The sequence below is a fragment of the Spermophilus citellus genome, assembly GCF_964194105.1.
Source record: "Spermophilus citellus genome assembly, chromosome: 9".
Lineage (NCBI taxonomy): Eukaryota > Metazoa > Chordata > Mammalia > Rodentia > Sciuridae > Spermophilus > Spermophilus citellus.
Window position 1 is genome coordinate 137,350,373 of NC_138191.1, and position 27,690 is coordinate 137,378,062.

Here is a 27,690-nt window from a genome sequence, read left to right on the forward strand (position 1 = left end):
CAGAAAGCACCCCCACCCTGGTCTTGACGAGGGAAGCCCTTAGCTAGGGAGGACAGCTGCCCAGGGAACTCTGGGGACTTGGCCACAGGACCCAGGCTGACAGGGCCCAGTCTCCAGCTCTGTGTGCCCCTGGGTAGCTGCCTGTGAGGGACGTGGCCCATGTGCTGGGGCCCGTGACAACCATGCACACTAGCGTTTTCCTGTGCCCGGATGCCTATGAGCTGGCTCTGCCCCTAGGTCTGTGTCCCTGTGCCTTCAGGTCCATGTCCACGAAGCATTCTGTCCCTCCAAGCCCAGGATCCCCGGCATTTGTGGTCAGCCTGGCTGCGAGGGGGGCAGCCTTTATTTGCACTTGTGCACGTAGTAGCCTGTGACATAGCCCAGGATGAAGGTGACCCAGAAGAGGGCCACTCCGCCCAGCACCTTCATGGCAATCCCCAGCCTGCCTGAGCACAGCTTCTGGGCGACCCTAGGGTGAGAACCACTGGGAGGTGAGCCCCAGGCCAGGCCCTGGAGGGGCCACCCAAACTGGGGGGGGGGGACCTGAGGGAGGGTGGCCAGCGTCAGGAGGGCCAGGTGAAGGGAGGCCTGGGTCCTCTGCTAAATCTGGGAGATGCCCATCCCAAGAGCCCACCCAGTGGAAGGCCCAGGGCTGTGGGCCTGTGAATGGACAGGTGGGAGGAGCCTTCTCCCAGAGCCTCTCACCTCCTGCCATAGGAGGCCTCTTCTGTGCTGGACACAGCAGCCATGCTGACCTCGTCCCTGCTGCTGTCGTCCCACTTGCTGTAGTGGACACTGCTCTCGTGGGGCTGCATGCTGTGGTGCCTAAGCTGGGCCGGAGGCAGAGCTCTGACACCAAAGCACAGAGCTCTGACGCCAAAGCACAGTGGCCAGGCCTTGTCTGGGCTGCAGTTAGGGATGGCCTTCTGCAGGGAGGAGGGACACTAAGATGGGCTGGTCTCACCTGACCTGTCAGGGTAGTTTAGTAACTTGCCCAGGGTCACATGGGGAGGGCTAGGCCAAGCAGGAATTCCAACCCAGGAGGCTGAGAGGCTGCCCAGCCCTGCCCTCAGGAATGTGGGCCCTGTTTCCACCCAGAAGGCCCCCCCTCGGGCGTTGGGGCCTGGCCTCCACAGTGCATTTATCAGGGGAGACCAGCACAGCTGGTGCTGCCCTCAGGGATGAGGACACTATGGCCCGCTCCTGTGGCTGATAACTGTCTCCCAGCCCTGCCAGATAAGGCCCCAGGGCTGACCTCTGGAAAGGCTGGGGCGGAGGCTGGTACAGCCAGGCTGTGGGGGAGGAGGCCTAGTAGCCTCAGGCAGGACAGCAGCTGTGTCCTCTGCCCTTCCCCCACCCTCTGCCAGGCTTGGGGGTCCAGGGGCTCCAAGAGCCCTGGCAGGTTGGAGGGTGGAGGGACGGCCGGGTGCTGGAGCAGGCCGCCCAGCTCCTGCAGCTCTGCCTTCTGCAGGACTGTCTTGCTCTCCAGCACTCAGCCCCATCCTGTGCCCCAGAGACAGGGAGGAGGGCTAGGACTGAAGTGGAGGCCCTGCGGGCACTTCACAGCTGGCCTCTGGCCTGCTCTGACCTTCTGTTACCTACCTAAGCAGGGTGCTAGGTAACCTGGGTGCACAGCAGCTGAGGCCCTACAGTGGGAAGGCTCAACCTCCTCTGAGCTGCCCTGCTGTGTCCTTAGGCTGCTGTCCCATGAGGAGTCAGCCCCAAGCCTCTGAATACCCAGCTTTGGTCCCCAAAGCCACCAAGCCTTCAGGTGGGAACTCTGCTGGGGCTGACGCTCAGGCCCACAGGGGCCAGATGTCACTGGAGTGCCAGTTCTGCTTTCTGAAATGTGTCAGGCAGAGGGGTTGTGGTCCTACGCTCATGCCTTACTCCTAGTGGGCAGAATCAGTCTTGTTTCAGGCAGCCTTGTTCTTGCTCCAACCCCAGATGTCATGAGCACATCTGGGTTGATCAGCTTAACAGCCCTGGTCGCCAGGGGCAGGCAAAATGTGTGTGTGTGTGGGGGGGGGGCTTTTGCTTTTGTGAAATTAACACCCACCTTCTTCCTCCCTTGATGTGATGGCTGGAGCTGTAGCAGCTACTCTGCAACACTAGCAGGGAGAGTGCTACCTCCACAGCCACACCACCTGCCCACTCAGGCTTCTCTGGGTGCCCAGAAGAGTGCACACACACACACACACACACCCAACCACCCCAGCAGTAGATTCCATCCTGGAATAGTAGGATCCTGTTATTTGCTGACTGGTGCAGGACACGTGGCTCCCAGGTCATCTTGACTGGACACAGCCACCAGCTGCCAATAGGCGGGGTTCTGGAGGGCTTCCCTTACTGGATGACTGTCCCGACAGGCACAGGGATAGCCAGAGAAGCCTATCAGAGGCCTCTTTCAAGCCCTGGGGCCTCAGAGGTTCCACCAGGTGGTGGGGCGGGAGTGAGCACAGGAAGTCCGCCTTGCAGCAGCTGCAAAAGTTAGACTGGTCCCCCAAAGAACCTCTGAAGACCCCACACTTACAAAGGGCGCGTCCTGGTGGGGCTGAAGCCTCTTGGGTACAAAAAACTGGTCAGGGCCTGGCCAGTGGTTCCCACCTCTGGGTGCGAGTTGATGTGTCCAGCCTGAAATAAATAAAACAGAGGAGAGGGACCCTGCTAGGGAGTTACTGTCCCTGAAGTTGTTCCCAAGCGCCACCAAGAGCGGGCAGGAGTTGAGGCCCGACAGACAGTCCGCGGTGGGGCCAGGTCTGCCCTCCACGTGCACAGCGATCCTCAGGCCAGGGAGGCCGAAGCCTTGGAGGGCCTCGGAGGGCCGGGGGTGCGCAGTCAGGCCCGCTCCCTCCCTCGTCCGCACCGGGGTCTGCAACTTGATCCCCGCTTCTCACCTGCGCCCCGCACCAGGGCTGCGGCGGGAGGCTTCTCGGCCGGGGCGGGGCGGGGCGGACGGGAGGGGCGGAGCCGAGTCCAGAGGGGCGGGCCGGGAGGGGCGGAGCCGAGTCCAGAGGGGCGGGCCGGGAGGGGCGGACGTGGGAGGGGCTCAGGTCCGGGTCTTGCTGCGCCGCCGCCGGGAGACTCAGGGTCTGCAGGGGGCACCTGGTCCTCCCGCGGCCTCCCGAAACCAGAAGTCCAGGAGCGGAGGGATGGGAGGAGTTCTAAAGCCCCCAGCCCAGCCACCAAGGGAGTGGCCCAGACACCTGCGCCCATGGAGACAGCAGGCCCTTGATGGCCGAGGAGTGGGTGCTACAGAGAAGGGGAGGTGTCAGCCTGAGGGCAGGAGGCACCTGGGGCTCCTTCAACCTGGGGCTGTGCGGGGCGGGGGGGGGGTTGCTTAGTGTGAGCCTCCCCAGGAAGGTCCCGGGTGAGTGCTGGTGTGCGGACATGAGCCCAGGGTGGAGGAGACTAGCCACAGGGGCAGCAGGGAAGGAAGAGAGGAGACCAAGGCTGGCACCAGGGTTTAATTCTGAATCAGAGCACGTCCCGCCCCATCCCCGGGTCCTGGCCTCTGAGGGCGCCCTGCCCTGGGCCCTGCTGGGCTTATTTGGAGGTGACCTTCCTGGGCTTGGTGAGCATGATCTCTGACTGCTGCAGCGGGGGCACTCTGACCCCCTTCTGCTTCAGCTGGTTGTAGTAGTCGCTCCTCTCTGAGATGATCCTCTGGACAGGAAGTACATGGGCAGGTGGTCTTCCCTGTTTCCCACCTGGCCTTACAGCCTCTGCCCAGGCCCTGTGGGCTGCTGGACACTGCCCCGTCCTCCCCTGGAGGCTGGCTAGAGCAGTGGTGTGCAAGTGTGTGCCACAACCTCTGCTGGTGCCCTCTGCCAGTTCCTGTGGTGTAGGACTCTAGCAGCTGGTCTCCAGCCTGGGCAAACGGGGGCGGACAGGAGGGGCAGGGGCAGGGCAGGAGTAGACCCCCGCCATCAGCTCCTGGGTTGGCTCACCGCGGAGCCCACGCCCATTCACCCCTTCCGCCCAAGAGAGTGAGGAGCCCAGCCTCCCAGAGACTAGGAGGGATATCTGTCCCTCAGGTCCTTTCTGTCTGTGTAGCACTGGGTCAAGGGAAAGTCCCTGTCCCCCTCCCAGCCCTCCTCTGCCCTGGCTGTCAGCACATCAGGTTGAGCACAGGCCCTGGGTGCTCCCTCCCCCACCAGCAGGAGCCGGGCCACTGACCTCTCCCCTCTGTTCCTGCTTACAGCAGCATTACTGACCAGACCCCCCACACTGCAGAGGCAGAGGACCTGGCCACTGGGACGCATGGGTGTGTGCTGGGCTCAAAGGGCAACACCGTGGAGGAGGTATGGGTGTTGGGAACAGAAGTGGCCGTGAGTGAGAAGTGACCCCCAGCTCAGCCTCAGGTGCTCAGAGACCCCAGAGCTCTGGGTCCCACCATATCCTGAAAGTGGGTGTGCACTTCGCTGTTACAGAGCGAAGCCCCAGTGGCCCAGGGAGCCCAAGAGTGGCCCACAGCCTGGCCACCGCTGAGTGGGTGGTGACTGCTCCTGCCAATGCACCAAGCCTGCATTACTTCTGCTGCAGCCCCCGCCCCTCTGAGCCCCTGCTTAGGGGCCTCAGGTCAGTGAGCTTCAAGGCTGAGGCTGGGAGGGAGAGGGCCCTGGCTCAGAGGTCTGGTCTGGTGTCCACCAGAAGGGAGTCCTCCACCAAGGAGCCTGAGCCAAGCAAAGTGGCCCCTTGAGGCAGCAGCTGGACCCTGCTTGTGGTAGTCAGGAGGTGCTGTGGCTGCTGCAGCCACCAGTCACCAGTACGCTGCCTCTTTTGGCTGAGAACAGACAGACTCACCAGCTCTGTGGCATGGCCCCCCTAGGGAGGGTCTGGTACCGTCTGCTCAGGAAAGCCTGGTCCTGGGGCCATGGTGACGGGTGCACAGCCAGGGTGACAGAGCCCCCAAATCCAACCCAGGCTCCTCCCCCCACCCCAGCTGCAGCTCTTGGAGGAAGGAGAGGCAGAGAATACTAGAGGGTACCTGCAGGGCCTCCAGGATGTGGTTGTCAGAGATCTCAGTGGCCAAGGATTTGATCCCGCTGACATTGAAGGTGGCCTGGATGATCTTACTCCTCAGTCTCTCAAGCTGCCACCAGAGGGAGGATACCATCACTCTTTGCCCCAGAAAGATGCTTTGTGCCTTGGCTGTGCCATGCCCTGAGTCCTACAGGCCAGGAAGGCACGTCCTGCCTTCCCTGTGCATGGTGTTAGGAGCTGGAAATGGGCCTGAGGTCACGTGCCTGCCCCAGGTTCAGAGGTACCAAATCAAATCCACGACCCTGGGCAGCCCAGCGTCAAAACCAAAAGCTTCTGCCATGCCAACTTTTTGCCTGTCTTTAAATTGGACAAAAGTAAAACCTGCACTGAGTTAGATATAGTTCAGGGCTACATACAGCCGCGGCCTCATCTCCTGACCCTGCAGGGGAGCTCCAGCCAGCCCGATCCTGGCCCTCAACGACACTCTCCAGGAGTCCAGCAGGCCTTCCCCTGAGCACGTTTGGCCCTGGATTTGGGCACTTAACAACTGACCTGGTCTGGGACCCCTCCCCACCAGCACACACGGCCCTCCTACTGTTCCTCATGGCCCGAGGCATGGTGCTGTGGAGCAGTGTTCAGCCAGGCCCTGCAGAGGAGGTGTTCTGTCTATCCCTGCCGTGAGCATCCTGGCAGACCAGAGTGAGCTGTGCGGCATCCTGCCAGCCTCAGGCAGGGTCCCCAGCTGCAGCTACCAGAGCAACTCCGCGCTCTCCTGTGTCCAGCATCCCTGACACTGCAGGATGCCACCGAGAGCCAGGGGCCTGGAGTGCCAGGGAGTGTCATCATGTCTGTTTGCCTGTTGGGCAGTTGAAGCAACAGCCGGAATGTTGTGAGCCCCTGGGCCTCGAGGGGAGGAGGATCCTGCTCTTTCCAACATTTGTGCCCCCATTCTATCCCCAGCACCATGCTAGGGGCTAGAGGACCGAGGGGACAAGGGACTTCTCTGTACCAGGAGTACTTCCATGTGTACAGCACTATTGGTCATCCGGGGCATGCTCCACGGCAGCATGGTGTCCTGGGGACCCCAGTCTCACAGAATTTTTATCTACACAGCATTCCACACTCTACCAAGTCCTGGTGAGTTGGTAGGTGACAAGGGTGGGGCTGGATTTCTAAAAGAGGTGGAGTGTGAGGGCCCCAGGGTGCTGTCCAGGCCAATGGGAGAGGCTGGCCTGAACAGGAAGGGGAACAGAGTTGGACAGAGTGGACTTGCCTGGAGGGTGGATGGGGAAGGAAACTGTCACTTCAAAAGCCCGTGTGTGTGTGTGTGTGTGTGTGTGTGTGTGTGTGTGTGTGTGACCTTTCCTGTTGCTGAGTTTGGAATCCTAAATCAAGATGGGCTCTGGGTCCCTCTCTGGCAGGTGCACCCATCCCGTGCTGTGCTCATGACCCCCAGGCTGAGCGCAGCCCCAGGTGAGGCAGCAGGTTCAGGCCCCAGCACCACAGCAGGTGTGGCTCACCCATCCTCCCTGCTTCAGGCCACACCTCTCTGAAGCGAGGACAGTGAGCAGGTCCACTTCACAGCTTTGTTGAAAGAGTCAAAGGACGTTAACAGAGCAGGGCTGGCTGGGCCCTCTCCTGCCTGGTTCACTTACCAAGACCTTCTGCACCTTCCTAGGCCACCCCAAGGCCCACTCCCTGCTGAGCGAGGCCGCCTGCGGGTGCTCCAGACCACCTGCTCCCTCCTCCGCCACAGCCTAAGCGGCAGCTTTCCCTGGGCACTGGGATCCCAGGTGGACCAAGGCCCACCTCTGCCCACTTGGCGCACGGTCTCCCTGGGCGGGCCAGGCCGCATACCCTGGACTGGGCGCTCTCCAGGGCCACGCGGGTGGCCTGCTCTGCCTGCTGCACCACCTCGTTCCTGCTCTGCAGATCCTCATGCAGCTGCTTCCATCGCTGCCGGTGGTCCTGGTCCAGGTCAGTCTGCGTCTGCAGCTCCCCCACCTTGGTGCTCAGCTCCGTGATGGCTAGGTCACGTGTGGTGAGCTCTATCTCCAGCTCTGACACCCGCTGGGAGGAGCCAGGGAGGACAGGAGTCACCACCGGTTTTCTCCAACGGCCTGGTTCCTCCCTCCCACCCCAGAGCCAGCCGTCGCAAGGGCCCCTGGTGCAGATCGGAGGCCTGGGGCGTGTGGGGTGGTGCTGCCTGAATAAAGAGGCCCAGGCTCAGCCAACAAGAGCAAGGACAAGCCCCCGGCCCGCCCTTCCACACCACCCAGGCTGGCACCTCTCGGAGGACGAGGTTGTCCTTCTGGATGAGCCCCATCATCTCCTGGTGCTTCTTCTCTTCCCGGAGGCTGGAGAACTGGAAGGCAGACAGAGGCTTGGCCTGGGATGCTCATGCCAAGGGGAGAGACGGAGCCCTGGCTCCCGCTGCCTCCTGCCCCAGCTCCCTAAAGCGACAGAGGAGGAGGAAGAGCCTGAGAGCACGCGGGAGCTGGAGGCAGAGGCCTCGCGGTGTTGGACTTGCCGGACCTAAGCCGCCCACAGGGCGAACTGCAAACTTCCCGGCTCACCCACTGGCTCCTAGGCTTCAGGAACGCAGCGGCCCATGGAGGCTGGGACTAGTTACTTCAGAAACTAAGCCCCACCCCTGTTCCCAGCCTCCAGGGGCCAGGTTCCTACCTTCATCCACCCTGACAGAGACAGCTGGGCCTCAGGCTGGAGAGGCCACCTGCTTGAGTGGGTGGGAAGTGGTGCCGCGGCTGCCTCCCCCACCCGCCCCAGGGCCTTGGCCTTCTAGAGAGGACACTGGTGCTGTTTCCCAGCTTGCTGACCAAACCAAAAGGACGGACCTGAAAAGACTGCCCTTTGAAGCTCCCCGAGGGACACCACTCTGCCAGAGAAGCCTCAGAGAAAACAAACAACAGAAAGATCCGGAACAGAGGGCAGGAGGGCCAGCTTTCCTGACGGCCACTGAGGCCTGGGAAGTGGGCGAAGAGAGGCACGGCCTGTGAGGCCCGGACACCCGGCCAAGGGGCAGCTCCGGCCCTCCACTGCTGGAGTGGCATCCAGAGGAGAAGGGTCGGCAGGCCTGGGCCTCCCCGCAGCAGCCTGGGCTGGAAGGCCACAGGCACAGCATTTGCAGGGCTCAAGGATGCCGTTTCCCAGCTGGACTTGCGGCCCACCAAGCCATCTGACACCAGAGTGGGACGCAGGCACTCTGTGTCCCCAGGCCTTCTGCCTGCGCACCCTGCCGGAAAGCCCCGGAGCACCTCTGCACCAGGGAGGAGGGAGATCAAGAAGGAGCACGTGTGGGGGCAGAGGCTCAAACTGCGGCGCTCAACCCTGAGGCTGTTTTCAAAACTCTGGTTTAGGTGACTTGGGGACCATGAGCCACTATCCTGGTGACATTGGTGCCAGGCAGAGCTGGCTGGTGTGACAGCATGCGGTTGAGAGGAGAAGGTGGAAAGGGTGCAGGGGAGAGGAAGACCCGAGGGGCCGGTGCTGAGTCTGCCGTTTCAAAACTCAAGATTCCTGAAGAATCAGGGGCTCTTGGGAGCGGCTGCTGGGGGAGGGCAGCGAGAGGCAGGGACTTGCGGGACTAGAAACCTGAGTCTTTAAGAGGTGCCACCGGGAGCTTGGATAAGAAGAGCTAAGAGCATCCGCAAGAGCAAGGGGGCTCCGCGCACCACACGCTCTCCCAGCACAGAGGGCCTCGTCCAGGGGGTACCCCAGAAGTGACCAAGGGCACCTGGGGCAGGAGACAGACACATGGTCAGGGCCAGAGGGCAGCAGGGCCACCAACTGGATGTGTGGGCGAAAGCCTCCCACAGGCCCTGGTGGGAATCTCAGCTCTGCCACCATCAGCCACGTGACCCTGGGCCAGTGCTCAGACGCCCCGGGCTGGGAGCCTCCACCTGCCGCCAGACGTGAGCCAACCAGGGCTGGGGGGCCAGGGCGCCCGTCGCTGGGCCAGTGCACAGCCACCTTGTCGGACATGGCCTGCAGCTGCTGCTTCCGCTCCCGCAGCTCCTTCCGCAGAAGCTCCTTCTCCGTGTTGATCTTTCGCAGCTGGGATTCTTGGAACTCCACCTGCCGCTGCAGTGTCGTGATGGTTCCTGCGTGAACACGACGGTCCGACTGGCGGGGGGACACTCCACGTCCTCGGCTTGCGCCCCCTGCACTCCCCTGCCCCACCCACCCCTGGCCGGCTTGCTGGGCCGCACCACCTGTGGCCAGGGCGTATCTGGTCCTGGTGACCCCCAGCTCGCTCTGGAACTCCACCAGCATGCGCTCGTACTCCTCCAGCTGCGCCATCACCTCCTCCTCGAAGGACTGGGTCAGGGAGTAGGCCTTCCTCGGGGGGCCCCCCTCCTCCTCCCGCAGTTCCCAGCTCCGTTCCTCGGATTCCTCCTGGTCCCCGTCCTCTTCCTCGTCCTCTTCCTCCCCCTCAGTGCCCTCCTCCGGCACGGCCCCCATCCTGCCCATGCTGCCCTTTACCCTGGTCACCGGGGGCCCCTTGTCTTGGCCTTCCTCTTCCCCCTCCCTCTCCCCCTCCTCCTCCTCCCCTACCCCCTCCCCCTCCTCCTCCTCTTCCTCCTCGCTGTGCTCCTTGGCATGCTCCTCCTGCATTTGGGGAGGGAGAAGAAGGGGGCTGGGCAGGGCACTCACAGGGCACCTCATCCCAGCTGCTGCGGAGCAGCTCACCAGCCAGGCAAGCCTCAGCCCCTGCCCAGCCCCTGCCTAGCCCCACCGGCTCAGTGTGGCACCTGCTGTCAGGAGATTGCAGGACCTGTGCCCACAGGGCTAACATGACCCACCCCTCACCTGCACTGGGGACGGCCACCCCAGGCCATGGCCGCACCTGGGGACAGTATGCCTGGCCCCTTTAGCACGGACCCGGGCCGCCCTGGAGAAGGGGAGTGCTCCTGCACTGCCCGGCCAGCTCCGCACCTGCACCCAGTGCTCCTGCTCCTCCTCATCCTTGTAGAGGGACTTCAGGATGTTCAGAACCCCCAGCTTCTGAGCCTCCGAGGGCCGCTCCTGCAGGACACGGCCAGTCTCTGACTGCAGTTGCCCCCCCCCCAGTCCAGGTGGGCGACTGCAGAAGAGGGTGGGGCACTGGGTGCTCTGTCAGCCCAGCAGTGCAGTGATCGGCAGATGGGCAGTCCCGGGTAGCTGGCAGGGCTCTGGGCCACCGGCAAGTGGCCTATAGTGACAGGCATGCTCATCTGGAGGAGTTGAGGGGCCAGTGCAGACAAGCACCCCTGACATGTCTCACCTGGGCACTCCACAGCTCACACCCAGTGGCCCTGGAGGGTGGATGGGGAACCCATCTGCCTGGCCCTGCCCTCTGCATGTGGCAGCTCTGAGGAGTCCGGGCGTTTGTCTGTGGTCGGGGCCTCCTCCCTGCCCCAGCATAAGCTCAGGCAGGGTCAAGTCTTGGGAAGATCCAAGGACCCGACACACCTGCCTCATGGGTCCTCTGCCCAGACCTGGCATCATCTCCACCCCTGTCCCACAGTCCAGGACACTGAGGCCGGGTCAGAGCCGTCCAAAGCCAGAAAGTGGAAGAGGGCTCACAGGCAGGTCAGGGCGACCCAGGAACACTGCCTGTGTCACCCACAGCCTGGTGTGGGTGACACCTGCAAGGTGGCCTCCAGCCTGCAGATTTCAGAGGTGGGCTCAGCCTCACAGATGAGCGGGGAAGCCACCTGGTAGTGCCACGACTGTCCAGGAGAAGGCAAGTCAAGGGCCCAGCCCACAGCGCTCGCCTCCCACTTCCCACCCCTGCCTAAGTCCTCAGGGAGTCCAGCCTGTCCACCAGAACCCAAGGCCAGGCCACGCTCCAGGGGGGCCTGCCACGTTCCAGCAGGCCTGGGACTGGCCGGGGGCCTGAGGTGGCCAGCCCTGCCACTCACAGCACCCCCTGCTCACCTTCCTATCCGCAGACGCCGGTGTCTCTTGGCTTTTGCTTCTGAGGAGGCACTTCAGCTGCTTCCTGAGAACCTCCTTCTCCCTCTGGAGCGCCAGGATCTCCTGGTCTTTCTGCTGGACCTGCGTCTCCAGCTCAGACAGGCGCCGAGTCTCCTCTTCCAGCATCAGCAGGGAGTGTTCCTGGGCAGAAAGACAGGCACCTCCATGGGCAGTCAGGGACACAGTCCTCTCCGCCCGGGAGGAGCAGGGCGGCCACCCAGAGTCCCAGTTCTGAGACCCAGGGCTGCAGCACGTCCCTGCAGCTGGCCGGTCTTCCCCCACACTTAGCCAGTGACGCCCGAGCTCCTGGGGGGCCTCAGCCTCCTTCTCAGAATCTCCATTGCCTCAGTTCTTCAAAGTCAAAGACAAGAATGAAGATGTCTTCAGGCAAACAGGAGCCGGGAGGGTTTGTCATCAGCAGATCTGAACTTGGGTCAATGATAAAGGAAAGTCTCCAGACAGGGAGAAAATGACCCCAGACCGAATATTCTGGAAGGAAAAAATAACTTGAAACCTTTTTACCATTCGGAAAGACAGTGATACGTTTCTATCTATTGTATGGGCAAAGAAGACATCACAAAGGAAATGATAAAACGATTTGAACCGTGGGAGGGAGCTAAAGCTGTGATTAAGGTCAAATTTATAGCCTTAAAATGCATGTATTAGGGGGAAAATGGGAGATCCACGATCCCAGTACCCAACCCAGGAACTGAGAACATGAAATGCAAATTAACCTACAGGAAGGGAAGAAGGAAGGGAACAATCCAGTTAGACACAGGAGGTCGAGGGGAAGAACTCAGCAAACTGGGCAACATTTTGACATTCGGGAAATCTAACAGGCGTGTGCCAATCATCTGTGCTATTCCTACAACTTTCCTTTCTGTCTGAGTTAGACATTAGAGGGGGGAAATAATAATGCAGATTCACATTGTGTTGTTCTGGCCCCGTGCATGTGTCTGAAATTAGCCCAGTGACAACTGGTAAGAGCACTGATCTCCTCTTGGGCTGCGTCTCCAGAGTAGCTTGCTGGTGCAGGAGACTCCCACCACCAAATGAGAGTAGCTCATCTAAGACAGCTAGGAAGAGAGATCAGCAACCCTAATGCTACCATTTCTGCTCCTGGAGGCAGCCAAGCCTGCAGCCCTTCCCCTGGGTGGTTCACATGCATTATCTGGTAAATCCCACTGTTGGTCCATGATAACAGTGCAGCCAACGGTACTCTACACGGGTCTGTGTGACTCTAGATAATCTATCCTCCGGCCATTTCTCAGAAGTGGAATTGCTTTGTCAAAGAGAAGAAACACTTTTTAAATCATGAAAGCTATCATCATTTACAGTTTCAGGGGTAAATGTCACCTGAATATCCTGGAGCTGGACTTTCTGGGACTCTTCAGTCCCACGGTGCCTCCATCCAATATCATCTCCCTGGTGCTCCCACAAACTGCCCAACATCTTATCACTCATTTCCGTACCTTTCCTTAATGCTTCATCAACTCAAAAAAATGAATGATATAAAAATCAAACATACAGCCAGGTGCAGTGGACATGTCTACGATCCCATCATCTGGGGAGGCTGATGCAGGAGGCTCACAAATTCAAGGCCAGCCTCAGCAACTTGGCAAGTGAGACCTTGTCTCAAAATAAAAAGGGCTGGGGATAAGGCTCAATGGTACAGCATCTCCGGGTTCAACCCCCAGTACCAATACATAAATAACTGGGCACAAGAGAAAATTGACAAAACACAGGGTAGATGCTAACAGAAGAATTAAAATGGAGCAGCCTCTAGCATGACTGATGTAGACAAGAGAAGGTGAAAGTTACCACCATCAGGCTTGAAAAAGAGGCTATCCCTGGAGGCTGAGGCAGAGGATTGCAAGTTGGAGGTCAACTGGGCAACTTGGCAAGACACTGTCTCAAACTTTAAAAAAAAAATTAAAGGCTGGGAAATGGCTCAGTGGGTAGAACTCTCACCTACTACCATGCCAGGAAAAAAATGACAGACAATGCTATTCCTGCAGAATCCACGGGGAAGATAGCGGTCATCCTTGTATTCTGGCAAAGTCCAAAAGTTACACGAAATAGGCACATTTCTCAAACACACACCCAACCAAAACAGGAGGACAAATGAAATGTGTCTCTTGTAAAGAAATCACATTTGTCATTAAAAAACCCTCTCCTATAAGAAAGCTCCAGGCACAGATGGCTTCGATGGCAATTCTCTGGAATCTCTGGGAGAAGAGAGACCAGTCTTAGGCACAATCTTCCCAAGCCTGGGAGGGTAAAGGGAAAGTGCTCGCGAACTCACTTTTCAGTGAGACCCCGATACCTGTGACACCAGAATCCAACAGAGAATCATCAGACAAGCAAATCATAAGCCAGTCTCTCTCGTGGACATGGATGTCACAAAGAGGACATGGCGGGAATTGAGCTGGGTGCAGATCTGCCTGTTGAGCTGCGGGTGCTGCTGGTGTGATTCAGAAGGCTCCAGAGGGGGAGTTTCGGGGCGACAGCTCAGCAGAGCATTGGGGGTTAAACATGGGGCAGTTCCCCTGGGTGAGGACGGACAGGGGCCAGGGGACCTGTCAGCATCAGATTCGTTGCAACCAAAGAGGGGTCTGGAGGTCACACCTGGGGCCTGCCCTGGCTAAAGCAGACCTGGAAGGAGAGCCTCCTGGGGAGTCAGGACCCAGAGCCAGGGGCGTGGGGCCAGTACCTTCTCGTGGATGACCGAGATGTACCAGGGCATCCTCTGTCTCGGGAAGCTCCAGGCTGTGAATGGGCTGCTGGTGACGGGACTCGGGGTCCGGGATTCGTCCTCCTTGTGCAGGTGGTTGAGCTCACAGGCGCTCTTACTGAAGGGAATGAGGCACCCTGGCGGGGCAGAGGAGGAGCGGGCAGGGGCGCTCTTGCCTGGCATGGCGCCCACCTGCAGCCACCTCCCCAGTGACCTGCTCCTGTCTCCTGATTCTGCTGCCATGGTAAAATCTAAGGATCCCCGTGTGCTCAGCGTCCACCCACCTCCCCAAGAAGCGGACCTGAGAAGGCAGTGGTGTCCCCAGGGACGCTCTCACGTCCACGCCCGTCCCTGCAGTGCGCGCAGGGGGCAGAGAAACCAGAGCTGGGGGTGAGGCCAGGAGGCCCTCCAATGTGGCCCCGTGGCCCCAGGCCTGACCCTCCTTGGACCCAGGTTCTCCGCCTCCCCCAGCCCCAGAGGAGCTGGTCACTGTAGACTGTTTCCTCAAGTCCAGGCAAGAGGGAAGCATCTTAGTGGGGATTTCGTCTTTTGGCAAATGAGAGCCTGTTCCATCTGTGCACATGTGCCTTACGGGTCTCCAAGAATGGAGTGTCCCGTGGCCCCTCAGTGAGGCCCATGAGGCCTGTCCACCCAGGTTGGGGACAAAACCTTTCAACTGCAGTTTTGCCAAAGACAAGGAACTGCTCTCCTGGAATCTGCAGGGTCCACTCTTGATGAAAGCAGAGCCTGTCTTGGGAGGTCATCTCCCAGAGCCCCTGAGCAGAGGCGGTCCTGGGGAGGATCAGGCCCAGCAGGGCAGGCAGGGGCTCTGGGGCTCCTTACTGTCCACTCCCGTGTCCAAGCCCCGCCTGTCCAGGAGCGGGTCCTCCATCATCCTCCAGGTCTCAGGGCTGACGCACACCTCCCTGGGCAGACCGACCACAGAGCCTGAACCTGCAGCGTGGAGGGTGCCAGGTGGTGACCCAGACGGCCTCGTCTCCCCAGGGCCCGGGCAGAGCCCACGGTGGTGCCTGAGGGTTGACCACGGGGCAGGGTAAAGGTGACTCTTGGTGGGAGGGGTTGACCAGAGGTGGGTTCTGGCCACCACAGCTGTCACCTGCACGCCAGCGGCAGCGCCCAGGGGGCAGAGCGTGAAGCACACGCTCGCCCAGGAGGGCACCCTCAGCCCCAGAGACCTGCCCACCTCAGGGTTCCTCTCCCTGGGAGGGGAGAGCAACACCCAGGAGGAGGAGCTGCTACTTGTGCCCAGCTGCCAGCTGAGACCACGGACAGTCCCCCAGGGCTGGTCACAGGCACGGAGCCTCGAGCCACCCTCCTGAAGGGTAGCCAGGGAGGCTGCACACGCCCAGGTCGCGAGCAGGGGGCGGGGGTGAAGCCTGGCTCTGACCACTGAGCCGCCAGCTGTCCTCTGAGCCTCGCACCCTGCATTGGAACACGGGGACTTGCTCAGGACAGCCACCGGGCTCCACCACGGTGATTGCTCCTAATGCGTTACCTGTGGTCTCCTGGCCACTTTGTTGACAGTCCCCCAGCCCCAGCCTCCTCCCTCTCCCCTGTCCACAGCGTTGGGGACCCTGGCTCATGAGAGCAGAGCAGGAAGGTGGGAGACAGGTGGGAAGGAAAACCGGCCCAGAAGAGTCCTCGTCCCTCCTCTCCACCCCGTCAGTCTCGGCGTGGCCCCCACGTGGGCACCCTGTGCCAGGGTGGAGTCTGAAAGCAGCCGCCAAGGCCCTACACAGGCTGAAGGGTGGCAGGGAAGGGGCGGCTGTCACCAGGGCCCTGGCTGGGGTTCTTACCCAACTGGGATATGGATGTGGCCCTGGTGCTAAACTGCGGGCAGCCAGGCCGCCTGAGAAACGCCCTCCTCATTTCCTCCATTTCGGACACAAAGCCATCAGGGCTGTCCGTGTCCTTGAGGTCACTCTGGCAAAACAGGAAACATGAGGCAGTCAGTGAGAGAGAGGACCCAGGAGGCTGCTCCCACTGCTGAGTGAGGGCCCGGCCTGGTGCCCACTGCGTCAGTCTGCCCTTCCCGGCTACCTGGGTCACAGCAAAGGCCATGCAGACCCTCACTGGAAGCAAGCCTGGGTGAGCCCTGGGCACGTCTAGGAAGCGCCAAGCCTGCTGCAGGCTCTGCCAGCACAGGATGCCACTGGCCCTTCTGCTGACGCCCTTCCCATGTCCTCTTCTCCCCCTTCACCCTCCTCTTGAAGACGCTCCCAGGGGAGTCTCCAGGCAAACGGCGCATCTCCTCCCCAGGCCTGGGCTGGGTTCCTGCTCTGGGCTTGGTGGCCAGAGGAAGTGGGAGCCAGGCTACAGAGAGGAGCCAGCCTGACCCAGCTACTGAGCTTAGGATTGGAGAGAGCAGGCCTTCGCCAAGCAGGAGGACGAGGCCAGCAAGAGCTCTCCCTTCCAGCCCCATCTCTTTGGCTGCCTGGAATCTGCCTGTGGACACCCACCACCAACACATCTGTGGAGTGCTGTCAGCTGACGGCTACGCGAGGCCTTGCGGCAAGCGGGAGGGGGTCAGTCCAAGGTGGCTGAGCTCCTGCAGCCCTGGTCCTCCTGCCCGGGCCCGTACCATCTTCCGGTAGTAGCGGCTGACGGCCTGGGCCGACCTGCTGAGGCTGTGCTGGTTTCGGAGCTGTCTCCTTTCTGGGTTCTGGGTGTCGCGGCTGGACACATTCTGGAGGATCATGAGGCCCCTGGCGAGGGGGTGAGGCATCAGACTGCACCTCTTCATCGTGCCCTCTTGCTTAGGTAGCATCAGGAAAGGGGACAGAACTTCCCAAGTTCGCCCGGAGTCAACGCTGGCCTGCTGCTCCTGGGGACCCTCCTCAGTCCGGCTCAGGGTGTCCAGGGGAATCTGACCTTGAGCGGGGACCTGCTGCCTGGGGCAGGTCGGAGAACACCAGCTTCCAGAGCTCCCGTCCCATGGGACCCTGGGAGCCATGTGTGGCATCACAGATGTCTCCATAGAAACAGGGCAGGTCACATCTGCCTCCATTTTCTGCAATTAGGAAAGGCGCCTGAGAAGGGGAGCTGGGAGTGGTCGGCAGGATGTCCCAAGGCGTGGCAGTGCAGGGGTGGCCTCAGGCCAGCCGCCGGCACCCCCTCCTGGTTTGATTTTGAAAACCTTCATCCTCGTTTTTTAAAATGTATTTTTATTGGTGCCTTAGAGTCAGACCTTCAGGTGGCCTCGCCGGGACATATTCCCGCGGCACGCACTGTGGTGCGGTCAGCTTCCCTCCCCCCTGCGCCCCTCCCGCATCCTCCCTCGGCTCCATCACCCCTGCTGCCCCTTATTTAAACCTGATTCTGCATCGGGGACCTGGTTATGAAAGGTTGATATCCTTGGTGAAAACCCGCCATCTGGAGGCATTTCTAACACCTGGGGTGTAATTATCTTTTTTTAATAGAGTGGGACGGAGGGAAAGGCCTCTTCCAGATGAAGGCTCCCTGCTCCTTCTGGAAGCAGAACCCTTCCCGTCTGCATCGTGCTCAGGTCGAGAGCCCTGTGCTGGCCGCCAGCCCTGCTTCCTGGCCTGCCGACACCCGGGCTGGGGCTCGTCCTGGGGGTGAGGAGGCCGGGGCCTCTCTGTGCTTTCCAAGTTCCCTAACACTTAGTGGTTGAGAATCAGTTCAGGTGTTCACCGGCCAGCAGGACCTCTTCAGAGAAATGTCCATCTCAGTCCTTTGCCTATTTTTGTGTTTTTGAGTGGGGTTTTTGAATCTTGGAGTTTTTAATATATTCTGGATACGAATCCTGTATCAGATGATTAGCAAATACTCTCTCTCATTCTGTGGGTTTTCTTTCTACTTATTGATTTTATTCTTTGAAGGATAATTTTTTTTTAACTTTGATGAAGCCTGGTGTATCTGTTTTTACTTTGTCACCTGGTGTCCTCTCTGAGAAACCGTTGGTGGTGAACCTTTTTTTGCCCCGTGGGTTCTTCTAAGATTTGTGTGGTTTAGCTCTGGGTGGAGTTCCTTGATCCATCTGGGTCAGGCTCTGTACGTGGTATGGGCTCCCAACTTCCTTCATCGCATGTGGGGTCCAGCTTCCCAGCGTCATTTATCCAGAGGACTTCCTGCCACCCAGTGGAAGGTCCCAGCAACTGCCCAACCAACAGGTGCAGACCGCATCTGGGCTTTCTGAGGCTGGGCCGGGCTGGGCCAGTACCGCTCTGTTTAGCTTCACAGGAACTTTGACATCAGGGGGGCGATTCCTCCAGCTTTTTTCTTTTCAAGACTGCTTTGGGGCAGTGGCCACACCTGTGATCCCAGTGGCTGGGAGGCTGAGTCAGGAAGATCTTATAGTTCAAAACCAGCCTCAGCCACTTAACAAGGCACTAAACAACTCAGTGAGACCTTGTTTCTAAATAATTTTCTTTTAAAAAAGCTGGGGATGTAGCTCAGTGGTCAAGTGTTCCTAGGTTCAATCCCCAGTACGAGAGAGAGGGCGGGGGGAAGAGGAGACAGGGCTCTGTCTGTTTGGCACACTTGAGACTCTGAGTTTTGGGGTAGACTACTGTCATTGTTTAAAACCTGTAGCCAGGTGTGGTGGCACACCTGTCATCCCAGCGACTCTGGAAGTTGAGGCAGGAGGATCACAAATTCAAGGCCAGCCTTAGCAATTCAGTGAGACTCTGGGGAATATATAGCTTAGTAGTAGAGCACCCCTGGGTTCAATCCCTGGTAAAAATAAAATAAAATAAAATAAAATAAAATAAAATAAAATAAAATAAAAAACAACCCTCACAATCCCAAGCTCTTGGACACAGACTTTGGGATTGCAAAAATTACTAAATTATGTTAGAAAGTCTCTAAGTCCAAGAAAAGTGTCTGGAAAAATTTCCTATAACCACTCTCCCAATTGAGAGGAGGTGCCTCACTTGGAGTTCACTGGAGCAATCAGGCAGTATGGTCATTCCACCTTCTGGAATCTACGAGTCAGTCAGTCCATAGAGACAGAAGAGGCTGGTGGTGCCAGAAGGGGCAGGTGGGCAGGCCTTGGCGGTCAAGGGTGGGGGTGGGGGCAGGGGTGGGGGCAGGGCTTCGAGGCTGGTGTGGAGCCAGGCGCTGGGGAAAGGACCCCTGTCCGCTGGCTGCCCTCTCTGGGTGTCCGCCCCCTGCAGGTCATGCTCCTGGAGGTTCCTGCCTCCCTGGGTGAACCCAAGAAGGGCTCAGATGGCTGAAGGCTACTGTTTTTCTTAATTATTTCAAAGATAGAAATTAGTTGGAAAAGCCCAGATTGTGCAATCAGGGAAGGCCTGTGTGGGAGGCTTGACTCACCTGGAGACAACCAGCCTAAAGGGTACCTGGGCGGGGAGGCTGGCTGGACCCAGAGACAGGTGCCTTAGGGCCAGGACCTTGCCTGTGCGCGTGGCTCCGCCTCGGAGACCAGGGTCCCATCCCAGGTCCAGGACCCCCGCGCCCTGTGCTTCCTAAACTGGGGGAGGGTGGTGTGTGCCCGCGGGAGCCGAAGCGGATCACCTGCAGGTGCCGACTGGCCCGGCCACCCCCGGGAGACGCCTCAGCTCCTTGGGAGGGGATGTTGCTCCCTGGTGAAGGTCTCCCAGCCCTGGCCCTGGGGCCCACTGCACCCCGGGAGCCGCGCCCTTCCTGCACCGGGCCGCAGCCTCTGTGCGCTGGGTGCGTCCCTCTGGGTCCTGCGACGGCCAGCAAAGCCGCACGGCCCTGCCGTGAGCTCACGGGCTCACACAGGTGGCGATCTGGTGGCGCAGCCCCCGAGGCCTCTCCTGGGCACAGACTGCTCTCCGCCCCGACGGCCGGCCCTCAGCACGGTTTGGAGAGCTGTGGGTCCTCCCTCGGGATTCTCCGCCCTTCTGAGAGGCTGCCGCCTGCACGTCCTGCAGGGCATCTGCTCGGGAGCCAACCCTTGAAGTCCTGAGCTGTCCCTGCTCACTGCCTCCTAACTGTACCCGGCTCCCTGACGCTTTCCTATCCCGTGCAGGGACTTGTAAGAAAAACAAAAGGAGACGGAGCTCGGTGCAGGGGTGTGGGAGCCCCTCCACATGCACCACCTTTAGTCCTGATGCACCGCGTAGGCTGCAAGGTAGTGCCATTGACTAGGGCTTTTTCCTCCCTCGGACAATAAGGTGTGGCCCTGGGGGTGGCCCTACCTGTAGCCGGCACCCAGAGGGGTCGAGCTACACTCACCTGTTCACTTGCCTCATTTGAATGGCTTCTCCCCAATAAAAGGGTTCAGCACATGCTCCTGTCTCTTTCCATGGACCCCTAAGGTCAGGAGCCATGACAGGACCCAAAGAAGAAGGTATTTGCCCTGTGTGGTTATTTGGGCAGCCCAGTTCACCTGCGGTGACCCCGAGTGTCCAGTCGTGGATCGCAACACAGGGGCAGGAGTAGGGGCTGCCCATGGGACCTGCCAGCTTTATTTAAGTCCACAGTTGCATTAGGTCGTTGGCATCGTTAGTGCTGATTCCTCATTGTACACAGTTACTGTTACGTAGGCAGGTGGAGGCACAGGGACCCATCGGTGTTGTCTGACGAGCGTTCCTTCATTCCCAGAAGCTGAGTGTCTGAGATCAAGGTTGAGGCTGGTAAGACTCTAGCACAGAGCCTCCTCACAGAGGACGTTACCACAGCAGCCAGGCCCTGAGTTCCCGGGGAAGACGGCAGAATATTCCAATTGTGGGGAAAAAAATGCTTGCTGTTCCTTGGGAGTGTGCTCACCAGAGGAGATTGGCTGTCTTGTACATTTCCACAGCCAGAATCCTTACGGGGTGCAGGACTAAGTCTTCCCCTGGTCACCTGGTCACCTGATCCATGGGCTGGCGCTGCGAGTCTCTCCACACTGTTAAAACCGCCTGTCTTCACCCTGTTCTGCAGCCACACCCAGCGCAGCGAGCCCTGCTGCATCACCTGCTCCCCCGTCCTCTCCTTTCCTCAGCCATCCCATCAGCACCAGCCTGCCCCGTCCTGTGTGGGCTCCTTGTCCCCTCAATGCCATCAGCTCCACCACCAGTGACATGTTTGCCCCAGAGGGATGAATGCCATCTGTCCCCTAGCCACCTCCCTGGTCCTGCCCTCTGAATGCAGAGGCCACCAGTGCCCTCAACACAGACCAACCCGTGACATTTCAGAAGCGTCTGACAGTGGTGTCCAGAAGTGGCCAGAGCCAGGGCACCGGCCACTGTGGCTGGACAGATCTGGGGTGGGGTGTGGTGACACAGGGCCATCTGAGTGGAATGGGCACCAGCTGCTGCCTCTTGCTCTGTGTAGTCGAGCATGTGCTGAGCCAAGCCATGCGAGGGTGGCTCAGAGAGGATGTGGTATCACCCTCGACCACCAGCATTGCGGTTCCAGTCCTCCACCAAGGGTTCTGAACAGCTGTGTGCCAGGCACCGTTCTGGGGGCTGGAGACACGGCTCCCAGTGCAGCAGAGACCTCACCCCGGGCTGGGGAATCTGATGGAGAGAGAGGTCCGTGGGTCTCAGGATGAGAACCTGCACAGGCTGGTGGTGCAGGTTTCTGGGGCAGGTGCCCTGGACAGAGAGGTCAGCGAGTCCTCCTGGCCCCTGACTAGCCACATGCTGCTAGCTCAGGGCACAGTAGCCTGGGAGTGCTGGCGGGAGGGCAGTGGACTTGGGGCGGGGGCTAGACCGTGAGGTCCAGGCTTCTGTCCAGTGTGTGTTAGGAGCCCCGGAGGACCTGACAGGCTGGCTGCTGGCTTTGGTGTGACACCTCCCTCTGCGGAGACAGTGCTCCGTGGCAGCTGAGAATGGAGGGCACTGCAGCAGGGTAGGGTGGCAAGACACACCTGGCCCGGGATTTGGTGCAGGTGCAGCCTTTGAGTGCAGGGATCAACAGTCTCCCTCTCTCCCTCCTTCCTTCCTCCTTCCTAAGCTCACCCCACCACGTGGGACGTGGCCTGCCAGCAGGTGGCAGTATCTGCATGGCTGAGTGTGCCTCCTAGGTGCCTGCAGCACCATCTGGGGAGGTGCCGCAGACTTCCATGACCTGCCCATCAGCTGACCAGCTGTGGGGTCAGCTGTGCCACCTGGGCAGCAGTCTCACCACAGAGCTGGCCTGGCCCACTGCCGGGTCTGCACTCCCTCTGGTGTTTATGGCCTGGCAAACCTCCCCATGCAAGGGGACATTCAGGTAGGGGCCTCTCGGGGGACACACCCTGGGGAAGTGACATTCAGGTAGGGGCCTCTCGGACACACCCGAGGGAAGACTTCCAGGACCCCCCTGGACTTTCAGGTGTGTTTTTGTTTTCATGGAAACCTGCCTCCCGCCAGTGGACAGGGACTGCCCACTGGACTCCCAAGCGTTTGACCACAGGGAGGGTGGAATCAGCCTGGCCCGGCCTGTGTGGAGAGCTTGTATCACTTCAGATGAGGCTCTGCAGACAAGGTTGCAACCTGAGAGCCGGATGCTCCGGGTCCATGCTGCAACCCCACTGTGCACGCTTCCTCAAGCGCAGGAGAATCATGTGACAAGAAGGTGGCCCAGAAGCACTTGCAGCAAACAGGCTGGTTTCTGACCTGAACTCCAGCCGCTCGAGGAGCAGGCCACCCAGACGCAGAACCAGACTCCCTGAACAGAGCGTTGACCGCCGGCCTGACCTTCCTGAACCCCCCCCCACACACACACACACACACCTTGGCTGCAGCCGCAGTCCGGCTGGGGATGGGAGGACCCAGAGGCGCTGGGCACTGATGGTGTTCTGGCTGGCCACACGTGTTCTGGGTTTGCAAAGCGCCCTGACCTGGGCACTGTGCCACACGCGTGGGTCCCGGAGTTATCTGAACGTATGATTCTATGAATGTGATGCTTCAGTTAAGGCATGAAAACGTTCCTGCGTGGAGAACGCCGGCCTGGGGCAGATGCCATACAGAACTGAAAGAGCAACCAGGGAACTTCCCCAAACCCCCCAAACGTGAGACATTGGTGAGCTCCAGGGCCACTGCGAGGCTGTGCTGCCATACGTGGCCGTTCAGCCCAGGCTGTTCAGGACACGTCGTGTGCCCAGCAGGCTGGGCTGACCCCTGCTGAACATGCTATGCAGAGCATCCTTAACAGGAGGAGCAGATAAAAACTCGGGCGAGTCTGGGCGGGAGGCAGCTGTGGAGCGCAGGTGTCACGGGGCCTTGCGTCCCCACTCCTCTCACCCTCGCGGCTTGCTCATGGTGGGGCACACGGGGGTCAAGTGGCTTGCCCATGAGTAGAATTTGCTGTGTGAACATTTTAAGTGGATGGTTCAGGGCTTAGGTGCATTCTCCCTGCTGGGCCACTGTCACCTCCAGCCGCCTTCCAAACTGAAACTCTGTCCCTACGAAACACCAGCCCCCAGTGCCAGCAATGCCACTCTGTGTCCCTTGTGGGGGGGTCACTTGGGGCTTGTCCTGTGTCTGGCTTCTTAGCTCCATGTCCTCAAGGTCCGTCCCTGTTGTCCATGCCACAGTGTCCTTCCACAAGGCCGTGCTGCTCCGTCCAGTCCCGTGAACACACTCATGGCTGAGTCCTCCTCTCTGCCCGGGGCTGTCCTCCTCTCAGCCCCGTCCCTCCTCTGCTGCTGCTGCTGTGTACACAGCTGAGCAGGGCTGACGCAGAGACCCCTCCATCAACTGGCCAGAGCCTGGGGAGTGGGAACCGCTGTGCAGGACGCTGGCCTCCAAGGCCCAGCGGGGCAGGAATGAGTTTCCTGAAGGGATGGGAAAAGGGAAGGGGACACTCTCAAGGGACGGAGTGGGTCTTCTCAGAGAGGACAGGGACAGTGGGCCCCTCCTACACTCCAGCTTTAGTGGGGGTCCCAGAAAAGTTTCTGGAGAGTCCTGCCCAGGTCCACCTCTTGACTTTTGACTGACAGCAGTGTCACACAGGGGACTTTCAAGTCCCTGCTGCCATGGCGACTCCAGGTCCCCTGGCCCATGTCGACTGGTTCTAAGTGGATTCTTGACCATATGTTCTTACAGATTTTATGCTTAAGAGGAGTCATTCTTATCTCCCTGGCTTTCAGGGACTGGTCTGTGAAACCACAAAAGTCTCCTCCTTCAGGGTGACTTGGGCTCCTCTGATGGACATTATCTTGGGCCTGCGTCTCTCCTGCAGGGAACTGGCCTGTCCACCTAGGCCTGGCAGGACTGCAGGTGGCTCACTTCTTGGAGAGGAAGGCCGGTGGGCAGCTCGGGGGGCCCAGTCTGTAGATTTGCTCCCTTAACCTCGTGTTCCCACAGGCACGTCTCTGTGCGCCGTCCACGGGACACTGCGGTGCCCCGAGGCGACTCCTTTGTTCAGGGAGCTGCCTGTGCCTTTGCAGGACCAGTCCCCTGTGTCCTCTTGTCCAGCCGTTTCCCCTGCGTCGTGGGGGTCGACCCCTGTCACCTCCGACTAAGTCCTGAAAGGAGGGTGCCGGGTTGTCCAGCAAGCTTCTGTTCCAGCCAGCCTGGCCGTTCTGGATGCCTCGCCTTTCCCCGTGGGTTGTACGGCCACATGTCACTTCCCAGGGCAACTGCTGGCGGGGAGGGGCCTGCAGGTCAGCCGGGCTGTGTTGCCCGAGGTCGGCTTTGCTGACTGTCGGCCCTGGGCCTTCAGCGCCCAGGGCCAGTGCGCCTGTGTGACACTGTGGTGCCTTTGTAAGTGGCTGCTGGCTGCCGCTGGGTAGGGCAGGACTGGACGCGCGAACTTGCATCTGAGACCTGGGGAAGCTCCTTCGGCAGCGTACGCAGGACCGTGAATGAGACGGCTCCTCCCTTTCACTGAGGTTCCTCTTTCCTCCTTTTCTCCCGTCTGTCTCTCATCACTTCTCTCTTCCCTCCTCCCTTTCTTCCCCTTACTGGCCGCGCTGGCCAGGGCCGGTCCTGTGGTACTGAGGAGGCAGGGAGGCCGTGCCTGGCTGGGGTTTGAAGGGAGGCCTGCAGCCTCCACCGTGCAACGTGACGTTGGTGTCAGGTTGAGAACCTCGTCTTCCGCCCCGTCTTCCCTCCATCGTTTGCTGCACCCACTGAGCTGCTGAGTGGTTGAGCTAACGTTGAGGCTGCCCAGTGCTGGCCTGAGCCCCGCTGGACCATGCTGCCTTTGGATTCACTTCCCTAAGTTTTTGCTAAGAATTTGAGTGTCTTTGTCCTTGAGGGCTGTTGGCCTGCCGTTTTCTTCTTCTGTCTCTCTCTCTCTCTCTCTCTCCCTCCCTCCCTCCCCCGCCCCCCCCCCCGTGGTGCTGGAGAGGGGACCCAGGGCCTTGCCCAAGCTGGACAGCTCTCTTCCCCTGAGCTACGTCCCCGACTTTTCACTTGATTTCAAGGCAGGGTCTTGTGAGAAGTGGTTTAGCTGTTTTGCTGCTGTGACCAAAAGACCTGACACGAATAGTTATGAGAGGGAAAGCTGGGCTCAGGGTTCCCGAGCTCAGCCCAGCTGACGCTGCAGGCCCCTCCCTGCCAGCAACACGTGCCGTGGGAAGTGACAAGTGACATGTGACCGTACAAGTCCAGGGAAAGGCGAGGCATCCTGAACGGCCGGGCTGGCCCGGCGGAAGGTCAGCTCAGGACTCGCATTAGGAGGTAGAGAGAGAGCTCCCTGGACCACAGACAGATACAACCCCAGTGACCCTCCTCCTCCAGCCGCACCCCAGCTGCCCACAGTCCCCACCCCGTGGAGCCGTTCAGGCGCATCAATGCACCGGTCGGGTTACGGCTCTCGTGACCCAATCCTCCCACTCTAAACCCTCCTGGACCCTCTCACTCGTGAGCTTCGAGGGACACTGGCATCCAAGCCGTAACAGAGCCGAGGTGGGGGTGAGCGTGCCGTCCTCCGGCCTCAGCCGCTCCAGGAGCAGGGCTTGGGTGTGCACCTCCAGGTTCTTCAGGACAATGTTCGCCCTTCGCTGGGGTGCCCCAGTTTATGATTCGCCCAGATGAACTTGTCGTCTCCAGTTCCTCCTGTCAGGTAGCAGCTGGGAAGGGCCATGAGATGAAGAAGGTCACAGGTGGTCCTCAGTCACCTCAGGGTCTCCTGTAAACCACTTCCAAAGCAGGCAAGGAAACAAAGGGTGCTGGTTAACGGGTGGAAAACGGAACAGAAGCTTGTGAGCTAGTGGGAGAGTACGTCCAGGGAAAGGACTGAGGGGACTGCTGGACAGGTCCTCTCAGTGGTAAGGCACCCGCAGGTCCCATCCCCAGGACGGAACCACGGGCAAACCAACAGAAAACTCGCTGGTGAGAGCCTGGCTTGACAGTTTGAGGTCAAGGGTATGTCCCCAAGGCTTGGTGCATGAAGCTGTCCCATGAAGGTGACGTTCCTCATGGGCTTGTCCCAGAGCCTGTGGTTCTCATGGCTGCGTGCAGAGCTCTCTGGTGGCTGCCTGGTGGCATGAGGTCGAAGCTGCCCTGCAAACGGCTACCTCCGGTCCCTCCCTCCCCACACCCCTCCCTCCCCACCAAGGCCCCTCTGCTGACCAGCTGCAGGCCGGCTGTGGGTGGTCTAGAGGACGCCAGCCGCCCCTCCCAGCCACCGCATGCTCCGCTCTAGACCTGCGAGAGTCAGCTGGCGTGTGGTTCCCTGGGCAGCTGCGGTGGATGATGGGAGCCCTTGGGCATCACTGGACAGGTCCCTCCCTGTCCCTCTGCTCCCACTCCCAGCCACCACCAGGCCCCGTGTGGAGACATCCTTAGATGCTCTGGAACCTGCAGGTCCTCAGAAGGGACTCGGGAGTGTCTGCCAGCTTCCCGGCCAGATGCCCTTTCCAGGGAGTTGGACAGCCACTGGCCCCCTCAGGCAGGAAGTTGACCCAGGCTCCGCCCGCTGACTCAAACCCTGCATGTCTTTGCTTGTGACCGCCACCTTGGTGACCCTTGGTGACCCTCGGCAGGAATGTTCTCGAGTCCCAGGTGAGCCACATGGCAGCCTGTCCAGACTCCTGGCTCTGGTGGGCGTCGCATGTCCTGAGTGGGCACCTTCCTCTGGCTGTTGGTTCCGGGAAGAGACTGGGCACCAGGAGGCAGAGCGGAAGCCCAGGGCAGGGGTGGTCAGAGAGGGTGGCTGGGCCTTCCCTGGGACCAGGTCCCCTTCCCACAGCACCCCCCAGGCTGACCCCAGGAGTCTGGGACCTCCTCACGTCCACCAGAGGAGTGACCCCTGTCTCCCAGGTGCTGGCTTCACCCTGAGCCTGTGCACAGGACCCTCTGCCAAGGAAGAGGCCCCCTGAGTCTCCAGGGGGCAGTTCCTCAGGGCCATGTCCACGGAGGCCACCAGCAGTCCTGGGAGCCCTGGCAGTGGTGACTTCTACGGGCAAGACTAGCCCTGCGCTGCCCCCGCCTGCTCTACTTCCTCCTGTGACTGAGGAGAAGCAGGGCCTCCGTGACACAGTTGCTGGACACAAGAAAGGAGCCTTGGGACGCGGTGTCTCCTGCTGGTGGAACTGGCTTTCTCGTGACCTCGGCCAGTGACAAGCTGCTTCCCCGCATCAGTGCAGGCCTGAGCCTCTCGGGCCGGCCTTCTCGGCAGGCCTGGAGTCCTGCTGGTCAGCCCTCAGGGAGACTGCGTGTCGGGTCTGGATGGTGTCGCCCGCGGGTGACCTCCACTTGAGCCCCTGTGGGAGCCGAGCTGAGGGCTGGCCGAGCGCCCCAAGCAGCTGCGGGTATCCTCAGACCTTTTCTGGTGCTCACAGCAGTGGCAGTTCCCTGGAGAATGTGGGAGGTGGTGCGTGCGTCGTCTGGCGCCCACGACGTGGGATGGCCACAGCACTGGGTGACGCACACCCACTATTCCTGCTGGAGAGAGACTTCCTTTCCAGTCAGAGGACATGCACCAAAGTCCACTGTGTGGGCGTGGACACCGTTTCCGGATCCGGCCTCTCGTTCTTTGTGGAAGCATTCCTACAAGGGACGGGGCCTCACAGCGGGGCAGCTCTGCTTTGTGCCCAGCTCCTCTTTTTGAAAATCAGACCTATCGGAGGTGTTTTTGTGCATTTGAAAATAACTGTACTT

At 60.1% G+C, this 27,690-nt stretch overlaps 2 protein-coding genes across 5 annotated transcripts in view; both read right to left on the minus strand.

The window, feature by feature from the left end:
- SMIM1 (small integral membrane protein 1 (Vel blood group)) overlaps positions 1–27,690 on the minus strand; it is a 45,541-nt gene that overhangs the window by 2,427 nt on the left and 15,424 nt on the right. The window contains exons 1-4 of one of the 4 annotated variants that reach the window (XM_081308481.1): positions 2,898–2,917; positions 2,534–2,634; positions 706–825; positions 309–469 (exon numbers count right to left, since the gene is read on the minus strand). In XM_081308481.1, the coding sequence (XP_081164607.1) occupies positions 343–469; positions 706–815 (237 nt within the window). In that variant the 5' untranslated portion in view covers positions 816–825; positions 2,534–2,634; positions 2,898–2,917 and the 3' untranslated portion in view covers positions 309–342. Of the gene's footprint in view, positions 1–308; positions 470–705; positions 831–863; positions 927–2,533; positions 2,635–2,897; positions 2,924–27,690 lie in introns of those variants that run through there. The other 3 variants (XM_081308480.1, XM_081308482.1, XR_014023838.1) reach the window with 3 other exon arrangements.
- CCDC27 (coiled-coil domain containing 27) lies at positions 3,060–14,310 on the minus strand. The gene is made up of 9 exons (XM_081305655.1): positions 13,679–14,310; positions 10,927–11,106; positions 9,943–10,032; positions 9,219–9,732; positions 8,977–9,107; positions 7,274–7,351; positions 6,844–7,056; positions 4,991–5,095; positions 3,060–3,666 (listed from the first exon to the last, which is right to left on the minus strand). Exons 1-9 carry the CDS (start codon positions 13,940–13,942, stop codon positions 3,547–3,549), a joined length of 1,695 nt encoding a protein of 564 aa, XP_081161781.1. The 5' UTR covers positions 13,943–14,310; the 3' UTR covers positions 3,060–3,546.